Consider the following 16,425-nt stretch of genomic DNA (forward strand, 5'->3'; position numbering starts at 1 on the left):
TTGGTCCCGTTCTTTGTCAGGTCGTACATCTGACGATTATTGCTGTCCCACCAAATTGATCATGATACAAGCCTCGATGAAGGCCTTAGCCTATGAATCTTTGATTTTGGGTGATACCATTCTTGAAATGGCTTGAATAGTTCAGTAGTCATTTCTAGACCCGGCATGTGTACAACAGTAGAGTGCACAACTATCAAGTTGTAGCTTGCTTTGCAAGAACCCGATTCTCGGTATCGTTCGCTCTCCCTCGTACGAACTAGAATAATGTGTGTAGTAGCTGGAGCTTCATCTCCGTTTGAGGAGTGTTGAAGGTACTGACGGCTTCGATTTAAGTGCCATTGGTACCATTCACAATCACTTCACCTTCGGTCTTTCGCACTTGTTCCATGACAATTTCCACCACCTTCTTGAAACCTTCCATCTCCTCCTCCACAGTCCCGCCCATTCCTGCACTTGCGAAGCTGATGGAATTGCCAACGTAGACGGGCTTTCCTGTCTTTCGCGCTAACAATTTTGCAAGACGGGTCGTGAACTCGACTGAGGATTCGTAGACACACAAGGGTGTAGAAAGTGGCTGACTAGCATTCATTCTCTAAACATATGTTAGAACATTGAGACGAAGTAGGAATCAAAGAATGCCTTACATTGGGAAGCGCATAGACGAATGAACCTAGCGGTGGTGCAGTGGAAGTATCGCCATTTAATGCCGTTGTGAGGAACAATAGTATTGAAACTGTATTGATTGTCAGGTGAAGATGGATATTGGTCTCTGGAGCCTTTGGAAGAGGGAATGAGATTTGAATAGATGGCTGTGACGCGCCCACGACTTCTGAACTCGAGTTTGCCATATTTTGCTGATGGTGCTATTGGGAGATGTTTCTGATGGAAAAGAGAAATAGATGTTCTCTTGCTTAGGTTTGGCGGGCTCGCGGGGTACCTAGATGTTTGCGTGGGGGGAGGGGACAGACAAAACTGTTCGTGAGGAATTGAGATTTACGACTATAATATAACATCTACACTTCAACTTGTGCAATTGTGCAATATATAGACTTGTACTCAATCTACCTAGTACGATGGAATCAAATTATTCATTCAGATACTTCATTATTCTTCTACAATTTTTTTTGTTATCTCATTCGAAAGATTATTTCAAAACGCAGTGCCGGAAAGCGGTGAATAATGGTAGCGGCAAAATAAATGAGTTTCGTCATTGCTGATTCTAAACACTTGAACATTTGAAAACTGCCCATTCTTGATCACAAGGACGAGATTGTTCAATCTGACTCCCTCGATGGCATACAGACTCGTCGCGGCGCATGCGACTCCACCTCAATCATCACAGCGAGGTCTTCATACTCTGCGAACTTCGTCAATTTTAGGGCAATCGCAATGCATATGCCGGTGTCACAGGCCTCGGAATTTTTCATCATCCGCGAGATTTTATCGCCAGAACAACGAATACAAGGAATCTTTCGGAACGAGACTACGAAGGGCTTTGAATGACACAAAAATAACATGGTATCATATACCTGTGGGCTTGGGTATAGGCTTTTTAGGTCTTGGTCAGTTCTATAGAGTGAATGAGCGAGAAAAGGCAAGGAGGCGAGAGGAAGACGAAGATGGGATTGTCAGGAGTGTGGGATCTGGAGATGATGGAAATGATGAAGGATATCAAGGAAGACCAAAGAAGAGGGAAAGAGTAAGGCCCTCGGGACCATGGTATGTAATTGACTCGATATTTGAGCTTTTAGCTAACAAGTCTGCAGGCAGGTTCAAGTTATGTCAACTCTCCCATTGAAAGCCATGTCAAGAATATGGGGCAGATTCAATGAATTGGAGATACCTTACTATCTACGTGTACCCGGATTCAAATTGTATTCTTTTATTTTCGGTGTTAAGTGAGTGCACTTCTCAATCTTAAAAATATGCACTCTCTAATTGTATTTCTGCTAGTCTTTCTGAAGTATCAGAACCCGATCTTCACGTATACCCTAATTTAGCTTCATTCTTTTATCGTACTTTGAAACCGGGAGCTCGCCCACTTCATCCAAACCCTAATGCATTGCTTTCTCCAGCTGATGGTCGGGTTCTTCAGTTCGGTGCAATCGAAAGTGGCGAGGTAGAACAAGTTAAGGGGATGACTTATAGTTTGGATGCTCTTCTCGGTACCAGCAAACCAGCTACCACTCCTAATCCTGCAGACCCTTCCAACATATTCACCCCACCTCAAGATACCACACCTAAACAAAGTAAGGCGAGGTACAAGGACGGAGATGAAGAGATCATCAAGCAAGATGAAAAGTTTGCAACTGTAAATGGTATCTCATACACTCTTCCAAACTTACTCTCCGGGCCACCTCAAAAGCAACCCGGAAAGAAGTCAAGTGATGCCTCTACCACACCAAAGGCAGCCTCTGAAGCCGAAGTTCGTGCCGACCTTGCTCTTGGTGAAAAACCGTGGTATTCTCGAGTTACTGCGGAGAACAAGACTGCTTTGTATTATGTAGTTGTATATCTGGCACCTGGTGACTATCATCGTTTCCACTCTCCAACAGCTTGGGTCGCTGAAAAGCGCCGCCATTTTGCTGGAGAACTATACTCGGTATCGCCCTATCTTCAACGAACATTACCTGGTTTGTTCACGCTGAATGAGCGAGTTGTACTACTTGGCAGATGGAGGTGGGGTTTCTTCTCCTTCATCCCTGTCGGTGCTACGAACGTTGGTTCTATCAAGATTAATTTCGATCGAGAACTACGAACCAATTCTTTAACAACGGATACCGCTGCCGACAGAGCTGCCGCCGAAGCTGCAGAACGCGGAGAATCATATAGCGGATTTGCTGAAGCTACGTACGAGGCTGCGAGTCCCATTCTTCACGGTCATGCCCTAAGAAGGGGTGAAGAAATGGGAGGATTTCAATTAGGAAGTACTGTTGTACTTGTGTTCGAGGCACCTAAAGGAACAAGACCAAGTCTTGATGAAGGCTGGATGGGACAGAAGAGAAAGGGAGGTTGGAATTGGGCCATTGAGAAGGGCCAAAAGGTCAAAATGGGTGAACAATTAGGATGGGTGGATGATGCTTAAGTTTGGACAGGGAAGAGGAAAATGAGTATTTGAAACAAACCAAGTACTTCGAGTGCATATACATGTGGATCATTTCCATTCAGACCATTTGTTATGTGAGTTATTGTTTTAGGTGGCTAAGAATCATAGGGGTCATCAACCCATCAAGGTTGGCCATCAAGGTACCCACCACAAATAGGTATCTTGTATATACATATTACTATTTAGAATCCTTTAGATTTTGTATCAACAACAAGAAGAAAAACAAAATAACTCCAAACACCAAAAGCTCAAATATGTCAGCAGTTGACGATATCCATATTCATGATGTTCTCATCGTGGGTGGAGGTCCTTGCGGTCTCGCTGTCGCTGCACGTCTTTGTGAAAGCACCCCTTCATCACTCTTCACAGACTCCGAACACCAACGTTATCACTGGATGAAAGCATCTTCAGCGCGTCAAACATCCAAACCTTTCAAAACAAGTCGACGTTCCCACACAGCCAGCGATCGATTGGTACAAGGTGCATCTTGTTGCGGTGGTCTCGATATCGCTGTGCTAGATGCACACGGCGGCGAGTGGATGAGTGCTTGGAATGAGCGATTCAAGAAGTTAGAGATTAAGTATTTGAGAAGTCCGATGTTTTTTCATCCGGATCCGAGAGACAGAGATGGGTTGAGGGGCTATGCGTGGAAGGAGGGGAGGGATGATGAACTCAAGGAGATTCATGGGGTTATTGGCAAGGAGTTGAGCAAACATCAGAGAAAACAGAAGATGAAGAAACGGTGTGTTGTCTTGATGTTCTCGGGTTATGAGAATATGTGAAGAATGTCGCTAATTGAAATAGTGGCAAAAGCAAGCAGGAAACCACGTTTCTCGACGAGCGAGATCGACCAGATTATTTCAGACCAAGCACCGCACTCTTTAAGAGCTTCTGTGAAGATATTGCCACTCGTTATGATCTGGCCGATATTGTGGAAAAGTCCGAAGTTAACTCGATCGATTATAAACCCAACGAATGTCCAGATTGTCCAGGTGTATTCACACTGCAAACATCCACAGGTATAAAACGAGCACGCATTGTTGTCTTTGCAGCAGGTGCTGCTCTAAACCCAGCTTTGCCATCCGATTGTCCATTTTCAGATGAAGGAAGCATAACACACGCCCTCATTCCCTCTTATCTCAGCTCGAACGATAAACTTCTTCCCCCACATATGGTGCAAAAGATCTCGCGCAAGCAACGAACGAACCTTCTTGTTGTAGGCGGTGGTCTCACTAGTGCCCAAATTGCAGATGCAGCTCTCAAACGCGGTGTCACGAAAGTATACCAGATAATGCGTGGACCCCTCAAAGTGAAAGATTTTGACATGGAACTTGGATGGGTCGCCAAATTCAAGAATCACTTTCTTGCTCGTTACTGGAGTGCAGATTCTGACGAGGAGAGATTGGAAATGTATAAAGAAGCGAGGAATGGTGGAAGTGTCAACTCGGAATATCATCATATTCTAAAAACACATATCTCAAAAGGTCAAGTTTCACTTCATGAGTATACAAACATTACTTCAGCCTCATGGAATACGGGCTCACAATCGTGGGAAGTGGAGACTTCTCCCGAGTTGTTGGATCTACCTTCATTTGATCATGTTATATACGCAACAGGTTTTGATATCAACTTTGAGAAAATCGAAGCAGTACAACCGCTGATTAAGAAATATGGCATTGAAACCGTTGGAGGATTCCCATGCTTGACACATGATCTAAGTTGGAGTGACGAGGTACCATTCTTTGTTACTGGAAGATTAGCAAGCTTGAGAATGGGTCCAGCTTCACCAAATCTTGAAGGGGCAAGAATGGGTGCTGAGAGAATTGCCGTAAGTCTCGAGTTCTCTTTCTACCCCATGACATTCTTTGGGGTATTGGTAATGGTATATTTGCTAATTATACACAGTGGAAAGTAGGTGAGCTCCTAGGACGCGGAGAACCAGACACCAAGGGCGAAAGACGTGATAGTGGATATAGTAGCATTGATAGTAGAACCGAAGGTGTCGATTTTAGAAGATTGGGCTTGGGTATCGAAAACCAATTTGATGTTCTAGATTTGGGAGGAAGTACTTCTGAGAGTGATGATTGAGAGAAGGAGAAACGGAACATGCTTTTAAGTCCATAACACATAATACCCAACAATGAAGTCGAGATAGCTAGATCATGCAATGGAAGCTGGCATTCTGAGCATCCTCTTTGGACATTATGAATAATAGGAGTGTGTGGTGGAAATGACCCATTCTCGAGCCTTTATTAATGAGTTGCCTTTGAAGGAGTAGCGAAGATGTAGACTACAGTAAACGTTTCAATGTTTGCTTTTGAGAACATAAGAGTCTCAACGAAAAACAACGATTTTAAAGAATCAAAAGAAACGCTAGATGTGCCTAGTATTTATTGGCCATGTTTCCCGCTGTTGAGAATGGCCTCCAAAATACCTACCTAGAGCTAGTTTCGTTCATTAGCGGGACTAGCGGGACCACTCCCCGGTAGTAGCGTTTGGATAAGATGAGATAAGCAAGATGATCCCGAAGCTTGCGACCAGATATAATAATAACCGTTTACTTCCTCGTCCTGTAGATGACACATTCAACGTTTACATCGTTCAAGTTGTTCAAGCAGGACACTAGTTGTTTACAAGGCCAACATTTATTCATATACTCTCCTTTACATGTTTATGATCATAACCCTTATGATTACTATGAAAGAAACCACATCTTAAACAGCTACTCAGCATCTCACTTTACCTGGCTATCGCGTTAGATATTGGCCAACCCAATCGCAAAAGGCAAGGTCTTCTATCGAAACTACAACAATTATCAAGCATCTATTATGTCTCAATCACCAGACAAGAATGTATCTGGTAGTGACACGCCCACCAAGGACGAGGAACAACCAAAACTACCAACTTTCACACTTTCTATCGTTTCTCCTTCAGTAGAGGTCGCGAGTCCATTGACTTTCCCCCAACTGTTGGTGACCACCACAGTACAAGAATTGAAAGCAAAGATCAGGGAAGTCGTGCAATCAAAGCCAACCGACTCAGCTCAGCGACTGATTCACCGTGGTCGAATGCTTGAGAGGGAATCGCAAACAATGTTAGAGGTGTTTGGTCAAGAGAGCGTGAGAATATATTTATACACACAACTAATACGTTTGCTGACTCAATACCTTAGCTATCATCATTGGATACTCACACTCTTCATCTCGTTCTTCGACCCGCTCCTCCAGAAGCAACTCCAACGAGAGCTGCAGAACCTCATGCACAAAATAACCCCTCGAATATACCCCCTCCTCAAACATCGACCCCTCCACCTCAGTTTCGTGGCCAGGCAGCTGCGCAAAATCTACACCAACAACATCGTGACTTTCACCATGCCACGCACACGCAAAGACTGCAGCAATTACAAAGGGAGGCGGAACGTCTACAGCAAGAACTAGAAGCAGGCACTCGAGCTTATCAATCTCAAATTGGTCGTCTTCTCAATTTGGGAAATAATATGCCAACACCGCCCACAGTTACTCGAAATCCGTATGCATCTACAAATGCGAATCATACCTCGATTGAACAACTAATTGCGCAGCATCAGCGAGCAAGACGCGTAGGACCACTTGGGGGACCGGATACTGGCGGACAACCAAATATGTTTACGGCTTTAGACGAAATGAACTCCGGTAGATCAACACCTCAACTCAGGGCTCCTGACCATAGCTCTACTTATACTCGGGAGGGTGTCGGTCCAAATGGGGAGAGGTGGCAAGTGACGATAAATGAGACTACAACCACAGTTCCTGCAGGGACATTTCGATCGCCCGAGAGACATAACCCATTTCGATCACCTGAGCGACGTAGCTATGCGCAACATCCTGCATCTCCAGCGGCAAGCACTGGAAACCCCGCGTTAGATCTACAAAATTATTTGCGCAATGTAGACAGGCTAAGAGCTCCCCAAGCACCTTCTGCGGCGCCAAGGTCTTCGTCAACTCCCCCGTCAGCGCAACCCGGAACTCAAACTCCATCTTCTACCCCCGCACCCGCGACCACATCCGCTCCTAGTACACCTCTGACCGCCATATCTCCCAACCCAGTAGCGACGAGTGCATCTTTACCAAATCTGTCCGCAACTCCAGCAGCATCTACCAGCATTACGTCATCCCAATCTATGGAGCCAATGGTATACATACTCACGTCTCCCTCTGGCCCTCGTGCCCTTTTAATAAACAATTCCGAGACTTTCTATACACCACGTGTTTCAAGAACCCGTCAGAGCAATGTAATCGGCTTGCCTGAATATCGTAACAGAAATGCTCAAAGAGCTAGAATAGGACGTGGAAACCAACAGCGCGCAAACGAAGAAGTTCCTGCTGCAGATTTCCCGCCAATTCATAATCGTGCTCAAAGAGCAGGGGTGCCGGTCGCACTCCAGTTAGTCAATGTGCTTTGGTTGGTTATTCGGTTGATTGGATTCGTGTGGTTTTTCACTTCTGGAAACAGCAGCTGGTCAAGGTTCTTGATGATGAGCGGACTCGCAATAGTCGTCTTTCTCATAAACACAGGTGTTCTCACAGGAGTTTTCAATGGTGTTGCAGAGCAATTTTGGGGCCCAATCAGAAGACATTTAGAAAACTTAATTCCACTAGCTGGACCAGATGCTGCACTTGTACCTGCAGCAAATGCAGCAGTAGTACCACAGAATGGAGCAGCGGAAGCAAACGCACCTACTCGGTTACCCCATGGCCAACTTGACGAGTCTCAAGTTGCAGCAAGAATATTGGAGCAACAAAGACAAAGACAAGCTCAGCCGGGTTGGCTCATAACTCAAATTCGAAGGGCAGAACATGCTGCGCTCCTCTTTGTGGCGAGTCTGGTTCCGGGTGTAGGAGAAAGACACATTGCTGCGAGGGATAATGCGGCTAGAGAAGCGGAGGCAGCAGCCGCTGAGGCAGAAAGACGACGAATTGAAGCGGAGGCTGCTGAAAATGGTGCTGCTGAAAATGGAGAAGCGGGTGCCACTGGACGAGCAAACGATGGGGAACATACAGAAAGAGCTGTTGAGGAAGGAGAGACGGGTGGTGAAAATACAAGGCCAAATGCAGATATCGAGCGCGAGGCGCCCCCCGCTCAACCTTTGGTCGTTTGATCGCAGGATGCGCATTATAATGGCTGTGTACATGATTAATGGCGTCAGCGAATTTTTTTTGAGCGTCTCTTTGTTTCCTTGGCATGTTGTGCGCGAGTTGGCCGCTTAGCATTACACTTTAATTGATGAGATGTAGTGGTCGTTAGTCGCTTGGGCTAAATACGTTGATACCAATATAAGATTCTGTTCTTTTGCAAATACTACGAGGATCGGAGAAGGATGTTAAAATTCAAATGAACACGCTAGCATATAAGTAAATGTTGTACTAGAAACTAATAATAGGTAACTTCTCTATCACTATCTCTAATTAGAAAACCACCATGAATCCCCCCCTCTCCGATTCTCCCTCTCTCTACACTTCATATACATCTTGCCATATTACCCCCCCGCCTCCGCCTCAACCACAATCTTCGGACCCAACTCCCTAACCCTATCGACCAACCCCGCACTAACCTTCAAATTATCCGTCGCGCTCAATGCCCTCACGACCATCGTTTCACTCCTCTCTCTCACAATCCTTCGCAATGCACTGACTAAAAACCCCGATACCAATTCCACACTCCACGTATCGGGTATGATATTCAACACATCCTGCACATCAAAGTAATTTCCGAATCGTTCGAGGAGCGAAGAAGTTTGTTCGACGCGATTGCTCAGATCGTCTATCTTGAGGAATTCCTGCAGGAGAGTGTGGAAGAGCGAAGATTGTTCGGCGCGCGTGGGAAGTGTTGCGGGGGATAAGGTGCCTGAGGTCGGATGGTAGATGCTGGAGCCGCCGAGGAGACAATAGTTGATTGCTGTATCGTAGTCGCCTAATCCGTGAGTTAACAGCCGCAATGCTTCTTCGTGGAGCGATTGTCTCCCATCGAGGATGATTATTTCGGGAACGAGCTCTTGGGTGTAGGGAGCTATGCGGGCGAGGATAGCCGCGACGTCGTATTGGGATGCGGAACCTTGACTTCCGCCTAGCAATTGGAGAAGACGAAGACGACTGTGCCACCATTCTTCCTCGAGGACATTTTCGGTAATGAATTGTCGGTATGTGGGTTTGGGGGGTCCGAGGGCGCGGTATGATTCGTAGGTTTGTATTAATGTGTTTCTTGCTTCTGGAGATGTCTCGAGCTTGTCGGTTACGATGTCCAGATAATAAGCGATAAGTTCATTGATATATTCCGAGTGATGTTTTGAAAAGACCAAATACTCTAGAAATTCTTTGACAGCACCAGGTGCCCCTTCTCGTAAGATCTCGAGAGCTTGCGTTGGTTCGAACTTGACTCGACTTTGTCCATCGGCGAAGACCTGCACTCCTAGTTTGGGATTGCGGGATGCGAGCCAGACTCCATATTCTCGGACTAGAGCTGGGTTTCGAACATTGAGGAGGTATCTTCGTACTTCGTTTTCGCCATCGAGAAGCTCGCCTCCTTTGTCTTCTTCGCCTTCTATGATTCTTTTCCAGGTGCTCAAGACTTCTTCCGTCATCTTTTTACTTTGGTATAAACGGCTGAGAACGTATAAGCGGTTGTAGAATTGGAGTATAGAGATTGCTCGGTCAAAGCAATCAACACCGTGATCCACCAGGTTGTTCAGTTCTGCTCGTATAGACTTAGCTCTTGCTGGCCCGCGAGGAGATGATGTATCCATTTGTAGTAGCACAATCAGAAGTGCAGCATCAACGCTCTTGAAGACTTCAGTCTCGTTTGAAATGCTACCAAAGCCTTTCCTTCGACGCCATGAGAGCAGGAGTCTTCTCAAGAAACGAAGAATTTGTTCAGACATTATACCATCTTTGTTTGAGTTCTGATTCTCCCAAACTCCATTCGTGATTCTTATAAAGTTATCTGCAGCCTCCTTCACACCGCCATGAATCCAAATGCCAGTCTTTCCTTCTATAATCTCGTTTCTTAGAACAGGAATAATAGCAAGAATGACTCTGGGATCAAGGCTTCCCTCAGAAAGAGCTTCTTCGGCAGCTCCATATTCCATTTCTGTGGCTTGACCCACAGGAGCTGTCAATAGACTTATGAAAATATGCAACCCAATTTTCTGTCGGATATAGCCCAAGCTCACAAACTCAACTTCGGTTTTGGCTTCACGGCCTCGAAGAGAATTCAACATTTCAATAGCTTTCTTTCTGTCGAGAGATTGCACCTCTTCATTTTCAGACTCCATGTCAAGTTCTGAATCAAGCCGCAGGGCAAGTGGATTTCGAACTGCCCACCATACATTTTTTCCGGACCAGGTAACGACGCGTGACCGCGATTTTCCTAGCCTCTGTGCAAATTGTTGCTCTTCATCATTACGCCGGGTTTCCCAACCTGGCGAAAGCGATTCTTCGAATAGTTCCCTCTCGCCCGAAACCCTTTGCAGTGATGCTGCGGTTGGAGACTCAGCACCTTTCAGAGATAGTGAGGATGTATTCAAAGATTTCAATATAAAAGGTTGAAAGCGCTTTAGCCGAAGTTTGTCGACTACGTCATCGAAATAAATGTCTCCTGGTTGGATTACTGATCTCAAGCCAATCTTACGTTCTACTTCATTGCCACTCGCATCATCACAGGGTGGAGCTTCCAACCAGAACTTTTGTATAACATCCTCTCCAGGATCCAGATCCCATCGTTGAATTTCAATACCATGTCGCACTATATCACCATCTTCATATGTCATAGAAGCAAGTACATATCCTTCCTCTTCTTCCTCCATTGTATTGGGGACAGGGTCGACATCAACGCCACGACCATCCACAACAACCTCATCAGGGTATCTGGCGAAGTCTAACGTTGATCTAGTAACGTCACCCTCAAGATTTACAAACATGCCAACTCCATGATCACGTGTACCAGTGCCTGTGACCAGAAGAAACTCCTGCGGGGAAGGCGAAACTATATGTGGCTTTAGGTATACAGGCGGCGTAGAAGACGTGGGAGCTTGAGCACTAGCTACCGAAGAATCAGCTGGCGGAGGTGGTAAAGGTTTCTCCGGACTTGCTTCACGCTGCGCAGGGCCAGAAGAACTAGCCGTAGGTACAGGTGAGGCATCACGAAATAAGCGGTCAGGGGTGCCTCGTCCAGAACGTTCTGAACCCGCTATGAAAGCACCAAGACTTGTACTCCTTCCATGGCTTCGGTCATCTGACGAAGCCCCATGAGTCAGGGACGTGTTTCGTGAAATTCCACCACCGCTATTACCAGATATATCCTCGACTCTTCCACCCACGCTACCAGACTGGGAATCATCTGAGGAGGATATGGGAAAGAGGGGTATTTTCAACTGGCGATCGACATCAAGTAAAGCGTAAGACCTGGAATCTGCGACACAAGCAAAGGAATCACGACGGATGGATATAGTGCTTCCTGCAAAATCTATTGTCTATTGATACATCAGTCCAGCACTTATGCATGACCTCGACTAAACATACTCTCACAGCTCGAGGATCTTCCCCAATTCTCACAACTCTCATCTTCTTGTTCAGCGAAACAAGCACTGTAACTCCTCTACCATCTTGCTCGGGGCTTATCAGATCTGTATTTAAGTCTGTGCCGCCAATCCAATTGCAAGGTCGAATCTGAGTCGTCCCAAACACTGGACTTAATTCTGGCAAGGAATAAAAGGTGACTGTCCAGTTACACAATATACAAGCTTTGTTGACTCTAGGAAGCAGCAGAATCTGCTGGACACCGGGTCTTTCTCGAGTAGACGGCTCATGGTAGGCAGGAGGTAATCTCGAAGCTAAAATATAAGAGGGCTTTCCAGATATGTCGGTAGGATCCGGGGGAATCTGTACGAAGTGAAGGATTTCCGAGGCCGACGTCCCAATATATAGGTTCTGATCTGTGGATATACCTTAGCAATAGAAGAACACGACGGGAATACTAAAAGAGGAATTACTTACCTAGAAATTCAACACAATTGATTTCGATATCCGTTCTATCTCCATCTGCAGACAAGGGCAAGTCCTCAATCAGGCTGCGCAGAACGTAAGGACCATTTTCTTGGACTCTTCGTTTCCTTCTCCTTGAATTCGCAATATCTTCTGGATCATTTGAAGCCATTTTTAAGGGCTTACTATGAAGTTATAATTATCATGGCCAATGCAAAAGTACTCACTCATGGCCGTTGAGCTGCTTTTGCGGCGCATTGGATGATAGCTAGTTATCAATGGTTTGGTCTGGTTTGGTTTAGGCTCTCGTGCCCTGTGGGAAGCGCAGTAAGGCTGCGATTACAGGGATGTCTGCTCGCCAAGGCACACCCTGAGCTTCTGAAGTTTTGGCTGGTGGGCTTATCCAATAAGCATTAACGAACACCTTGCAGCTTGCGTGTGAGATGAGGCATCATGTCAGTCAGATATTAATATCAATGCTGTGAATACTTGGAGGCTTGTTAGATTCATCCTACGAGACCCATTCCTTAATTATATTACAATAAATAGCTTCACCAGAGAATTTATGATTTTACCTTAGACTTACTCCAATTCCACCACCAAATGGTCAGAATCCTTTGCATGTCGATATTACCATGACCGACTTCGCAGAATCAGCACTGGCAGCTTCGGTGTCCAGCCCTCCATCTCCGCCCGCAGATCATGTAGCTTCAGGACAAGATGGGGACAATAAGTTCCAAAAGGCAATCTCGGCATGGAGGAGTGAGTCCCTGATGTTCCACAGGACTTCAATACTCGTGCTAATCATGAACAGCAATCGACCTTACCTCCATGATCCCGTCCCTTGACAATACCGCATCAGAAATTGTTCAATATCAGAGGGACTCAACCGTGCAGCGCAAGGAATTGGCACAAAAGACGAAGGATTTCCGGAAGTTAGATGACACAAATAAGCTATCTGAGATCAAAGGGTTATTGAAAGGTTGGTATACCTCAAAATTCGCAATGCATTGCCGTACTGACACACATATCTACCACAGCATACCAGACCTTCATAGATCTCCTCACAAATCACTCAAAGTCTACGAATTCAGCATTCCTACAAGTATACTCGTCCTTATCCGAGGCCCCAGATCCATATCCTTTGCTTGAAGCATCTGTCGATTCCCTTTTGCTATCTGAGGATACACTCCCTAAGATTACACAAGAGAATGAGCATCTTCAGAAAAGTGTCAGCAAGCTCACGAGCCAGTTGGAGGACACGGAATCCAGATTAGAGACTGAAAGAACTGCGCGCAAGAATCTAGAGGAAGGCTTAGAAACTAAAGTGAAAGATGTCGAAACTTCTTGGGCCGCTGTTCTGGAAGAAAAGAAGGACAATTGGGAATCGAAGGAGAAATCACTGGAAGAGAAGGTGGAAAATCAGGAGCGCCTATTGAATGAAATCAAGGCGAGCTACGAGGTCAACCAGCGTCTGGGACAATCCGAGAATGCAGAGGATGGAAGTCGCGGGCATGTTACGAGTGCGGAATTGGAGATGGTCACATCTGATTTGGAACGTACAAGCGTCCGTTTAGCAGAAGTTGAAGCTCGAAACGAACAACTCCGAATAGAATTAGCTCAGTCGGCTTCCCAAGTCCCAAGCCAGCCAGCATTGGCTTTGGAAGACGAGCCAGCCTACATGCGCTTAAGATCCGAAAATTCATCGTTATTGAGGAAATTAGACGCGGCAAGAGTTGAAAGGGATTCTAAAAAGCGAGATCTCGATACCAAGCTCCGAAGTCTAGAGAGGGAGATTGGGATGCTCAAAGAAGAACGCGATTCATTGAAGACTAAGGTCCAAAAGTGGAGCGATTATGAGGATGTCAAGCAGGAACTAGAAGTTTTGAAGAGTATCGAATTTTCTATGGGAGACGAGGATGAAACGCAAGACATCGGGGTTAATTCCAGTGTCCCAGAACCGACAGGAAATGGCTCATCCGGAAAAGCGAAAGGGGAGACATTGGAGCAACTTCTTCTTGCCAGAAACAAAAAATTGAGTGATGAGCTCACAATTTTAAGAGTTTCTCATCAAGATTTACAGAGTCGCTTGCAAACGATGCAGGAAACTCTTTCCACGACTAATGCCGAGTTAGAAAAGGCGCAAAATTTGGTTGCTACATTAGAGAATGATTTGACGAATATGCAAAACGGGGTTAGCGCATATCCTTCTGCTCCTTCCGTGGCCGGAACATATACGAGTCGCTATCCTCAATCAGCGATCGGTCAATTTGCGTCGAGGAATCGCAGGATATCCCCCACATCATCAATCATATCAGGATTTGATCCCAGGACGCCCATGGGCAGCACACCTGTGGACGTCCTTAGATCGGGCGAGCCTGTAGGGGGAGGTTCTGGTATTCTCCCCATGATTACCGCTCAGCGTGATCGATTCAAGAAACGCAACTCAGAATTGGAGAACGAGCTTTCCGAAAGCCACCGCACGGTATCGTCACTTAGACAGGAAATCTCTGCTTTGCAAAAGGATAATCTGAACCTGTATGAGAAGACAAGATATATATCAACATACAATCGAGCAGGTCCAACAGCTTCATCGGCCTCATCTTATGCTACCAACCCCAATCCATCTACAGTTCAGATTTCCTCATCGACTTCTTCTGGGCTTGCATTAAATCGATACCGTTCAGCATACGAATCCAATATATCGCCTTTCGCGGCATTCCGTGGGCGAGAATCGGCTCGCGCGTATAAACGTATGAGTTTACCCGAAAGAATAGTCTTCTCAATCACCAGAATGGTATTAGCGACTAGGACTAGTCGAAACCTCTTCGCCGGTTATTGCGTGGCTCTTCATTTGCTGGTGTTCTTTTCTCTATATTGGTTAGGTAGTGTGGATGTAGATCAACATGGAAGTCATCTAGGTCAAGCGGTTGCAGCTGCTGGGGGTGCGAAAGGACTTGCTGACTCTGCGGCGGATGCGCAGCATGGAGATTGGCACCAAGAAGGATTTGATGGGAAGGTTTCTTGATGATTGATTAATGGATTGGAAGTATATGTAGTACTATCATGTGATAATAGAGGGCATTTTGCCAATTTGTTCTAATACATTGACGGTTCCAGGATTCGTCATCGTTCATTTTTGCCGTTTCTTCCGTATGGACTGAGATATATGGTTCTTTCTAAAGTCATATGGCCGCGGCCGTCTAATTTCCTGGAAATGTATAAGACTTTCTTGACCTTTCCCACGCCCTTCCTTCCAAGAAACTAATACCGGGAAAGCTAATCCCTAAATGTGGAGCCATCTATCATCTTATCGTCCAGCTATCTAAAGAACGAATGCACTTCAATTCATCCAATTGGCCATAAAATCTACATCTTGTTTACTAGATTCTACTCATTGGCTCTGATCATACCATTCGATTCAATAAACTTACCGCTTGTACATCTTTGGCAAGACTGGGTGGATAAATATAGATCTTTTAGATCTGAATTTTACTCGGTTCGATAGGATATATTGTGGAACTAGAGAGACAGACATAAGCGCCCGGATTGGGGAGGCCAATCGGGGATATTAGAAACTTTGATGCCAAAAATAATTCACAGATGGAGATGGAGAAAGCACGCGCAGATTTTAGATTCGGGTTTTTCTTCTTGGGAGAGGGATTGGGAGAAAATGGCCTGATTTTAATGGGACTGGTATTTGCTATGTTTTAAGTAGTTTCATGGATGAAGATGATCAGCATGGCAGGATATAGATTTCGATAGATATCGCGGCTGTCGGATCTTGGGAATTGGGATGGCTTGCTTGGATGTGTATTATTGATGGTGGTGCTGATGCTGATTTGATATAACATGCTGTCAAACTAATCGCATACCTCAATGCTGATTAGGGATAGTGGTAATACGTCTAATCATACCATGTACTCCTCCTGCTCTACCTCCATTAGATTGTTCTACAAGATGTTGTACAATGTTTATTTGTTGTTCACGCATACATAGCAAGGAAGATAGGATCATTGCATATTGGTCTTCATACCTAAATGGGAAAGAGATCTAAAATGTGAAGTAGTCAGCGTGTTCTAAACTGATGGCCATCGTCATAAGATAGGCTAGAGGAACAATAAGAATAGGAACCATGACAGGTCTTGACCGAAGAATGTCAGAACCTTGATTGAACAATGCTCCGAAGGATTCAGGCTACTCCACCGGTTCTTCTCACGTAATCATTGATTCCGTTATCCATTAACTCGGGCTTGGAGATCTGAATTCTCAGTCATCTTAGCTGGTGGTTGTCTTGTCATGAAT

The 16,425-nt window shown here is 45.4% G+C and overlaps 6 protein-coding genes across 6 annotated transcripts; 4 read left to right on the forward strand and 2 right to left on the reverse strand.

Annotated features, from left to right (window-relative positions):
• Window positions 1-328: 328 nt before the first annotated feature.
• On the reverse strand, window positions 329-848 carry EAE98_001957 (uncharacterized protein; the record flags this gene model as incomplete). Its single annotated transcript, XM_038949576.1, has 2 exons — window positions 329-592; window positions 645-848. 2 exons carry the CDS (start codon window positions 846-848, stop codon window positions 329-331), a joined length of 468 nt encoding a protein of 155 aa, XP_038814561.1.
• A 443-nt stretch (window positions 849-1,291) lies between these two features.
• EAE98_001958 (uncharacterized protein) lies at window positions 1,292-3,085 on the forward strand (the record flags this gene model as incomplete). The annotated part of the gene is made up of 3 exons (XM_038949577.1): window positions 1,292-1,719; window positions 1,767-1,898; window positions 1,954-3,085. The coding sequence occupies 3 exons, from the start codon at window positions 1,292-1,294 to the stop codon at window positions 3,083-3,085; spliced, it is 1,692 nt and encodes a 563-aa protein (XP_038814562.1).
• Window positions 3,086-3,360: 275 nt separating this feature from the next.
• Window positions 3,361-5,194, forward strand: EAE98_001959 (uncharacterized protein; the record flags this gene model as incomplete). Its single annotated transcript, XM_038949578.1, has 3 exons — window positions 3,361-3,848; window positions 3,911-4,934; window positions 5,012-5,194. 3 exons carry the CDS (start codon window positions 3,361-3,363, stop codon window positions 5,192-5,194), a joined length of 1,695 nt encoding a protein of 564 aa, XP_038814563.1.
• Window positions 5,195-5,934: 740 nt separating this feature from the next.
• Window positions 5,935-8,243, forward strand: EAE98_001960 (uncharacterized protein; the record flags this gene model as incomplete). Its single annotated transcript, XM_038949579.1, has 2 exons — window positions 5,935-6,225; window positions 6,279-8,243. 2 exons carry the CDS (start codon window positions 5,935-5,937, stop codon window positions 8,241-8,243), a joined length of 2,256 nt encoding a protein of 751 aa, XP_038814564.1.
• A 378-nt stretch (window positions 8,244-8,621) lies between these two features.
• Window positions 8,622-12,292, reverse strand: EAE98_001961 (uncharacterized protein; the record flags this gene model as incomplete). Its single annotated transcript, XM_038949580.1, has 3 exons — window positions 8,622-11,609; window positions 11,659-12,071; window positions 12,133-12,292. The coding sequence occupies 3 exons, from the start codon at window positions 12,290-12,292 to the stop codon at window positions 8,622-8,624; spliced, it is 3,561 nt and encodes a 1,186-aa protein (XP_038814565.1).
• Window positions 12,293-12,553: 261 nt separating this feature from the next.
• EAE98_001962 (uncharacterized protein) lies at window positions 12,554-15,340 on the forward strand. Its single transcript, XM_038949581.1, has 3 exons — window positions 12,554-12,882; window positions 12,935-13,102; window positions 13,161-15,340. The coding sequence occupies exons 1-3, from the start codon at window positions 12,756-12,758 to the stop codon at window positions 15,146-15,148; spliced, it is 2,283 nt and encodes a 760-aa protein (XP_038814566.1). The 5' UTR covers window positions 12,554-12,755; the 3' UTR covers window positions 15,149-15,340.
• Window positions 15,341-16,425: the final 1,085 nt, after the last annotated feature.

The sequence above is a fragment of the Botrytis deweyae genome, assembly GCF_014898535.1.
Source record: "Botrytis deweyae strain B1 chromosome Unknown BDEW_003, whole genome shotgun sequence".
Classification (NCBI taxonomy): domain Eukaryota; kingdom Fungi; phylum Ascomycota; class Leotiomycetes; order Helotiales; family Sclerotiniaceae; genus Botrytis; species Botrytis deweyae.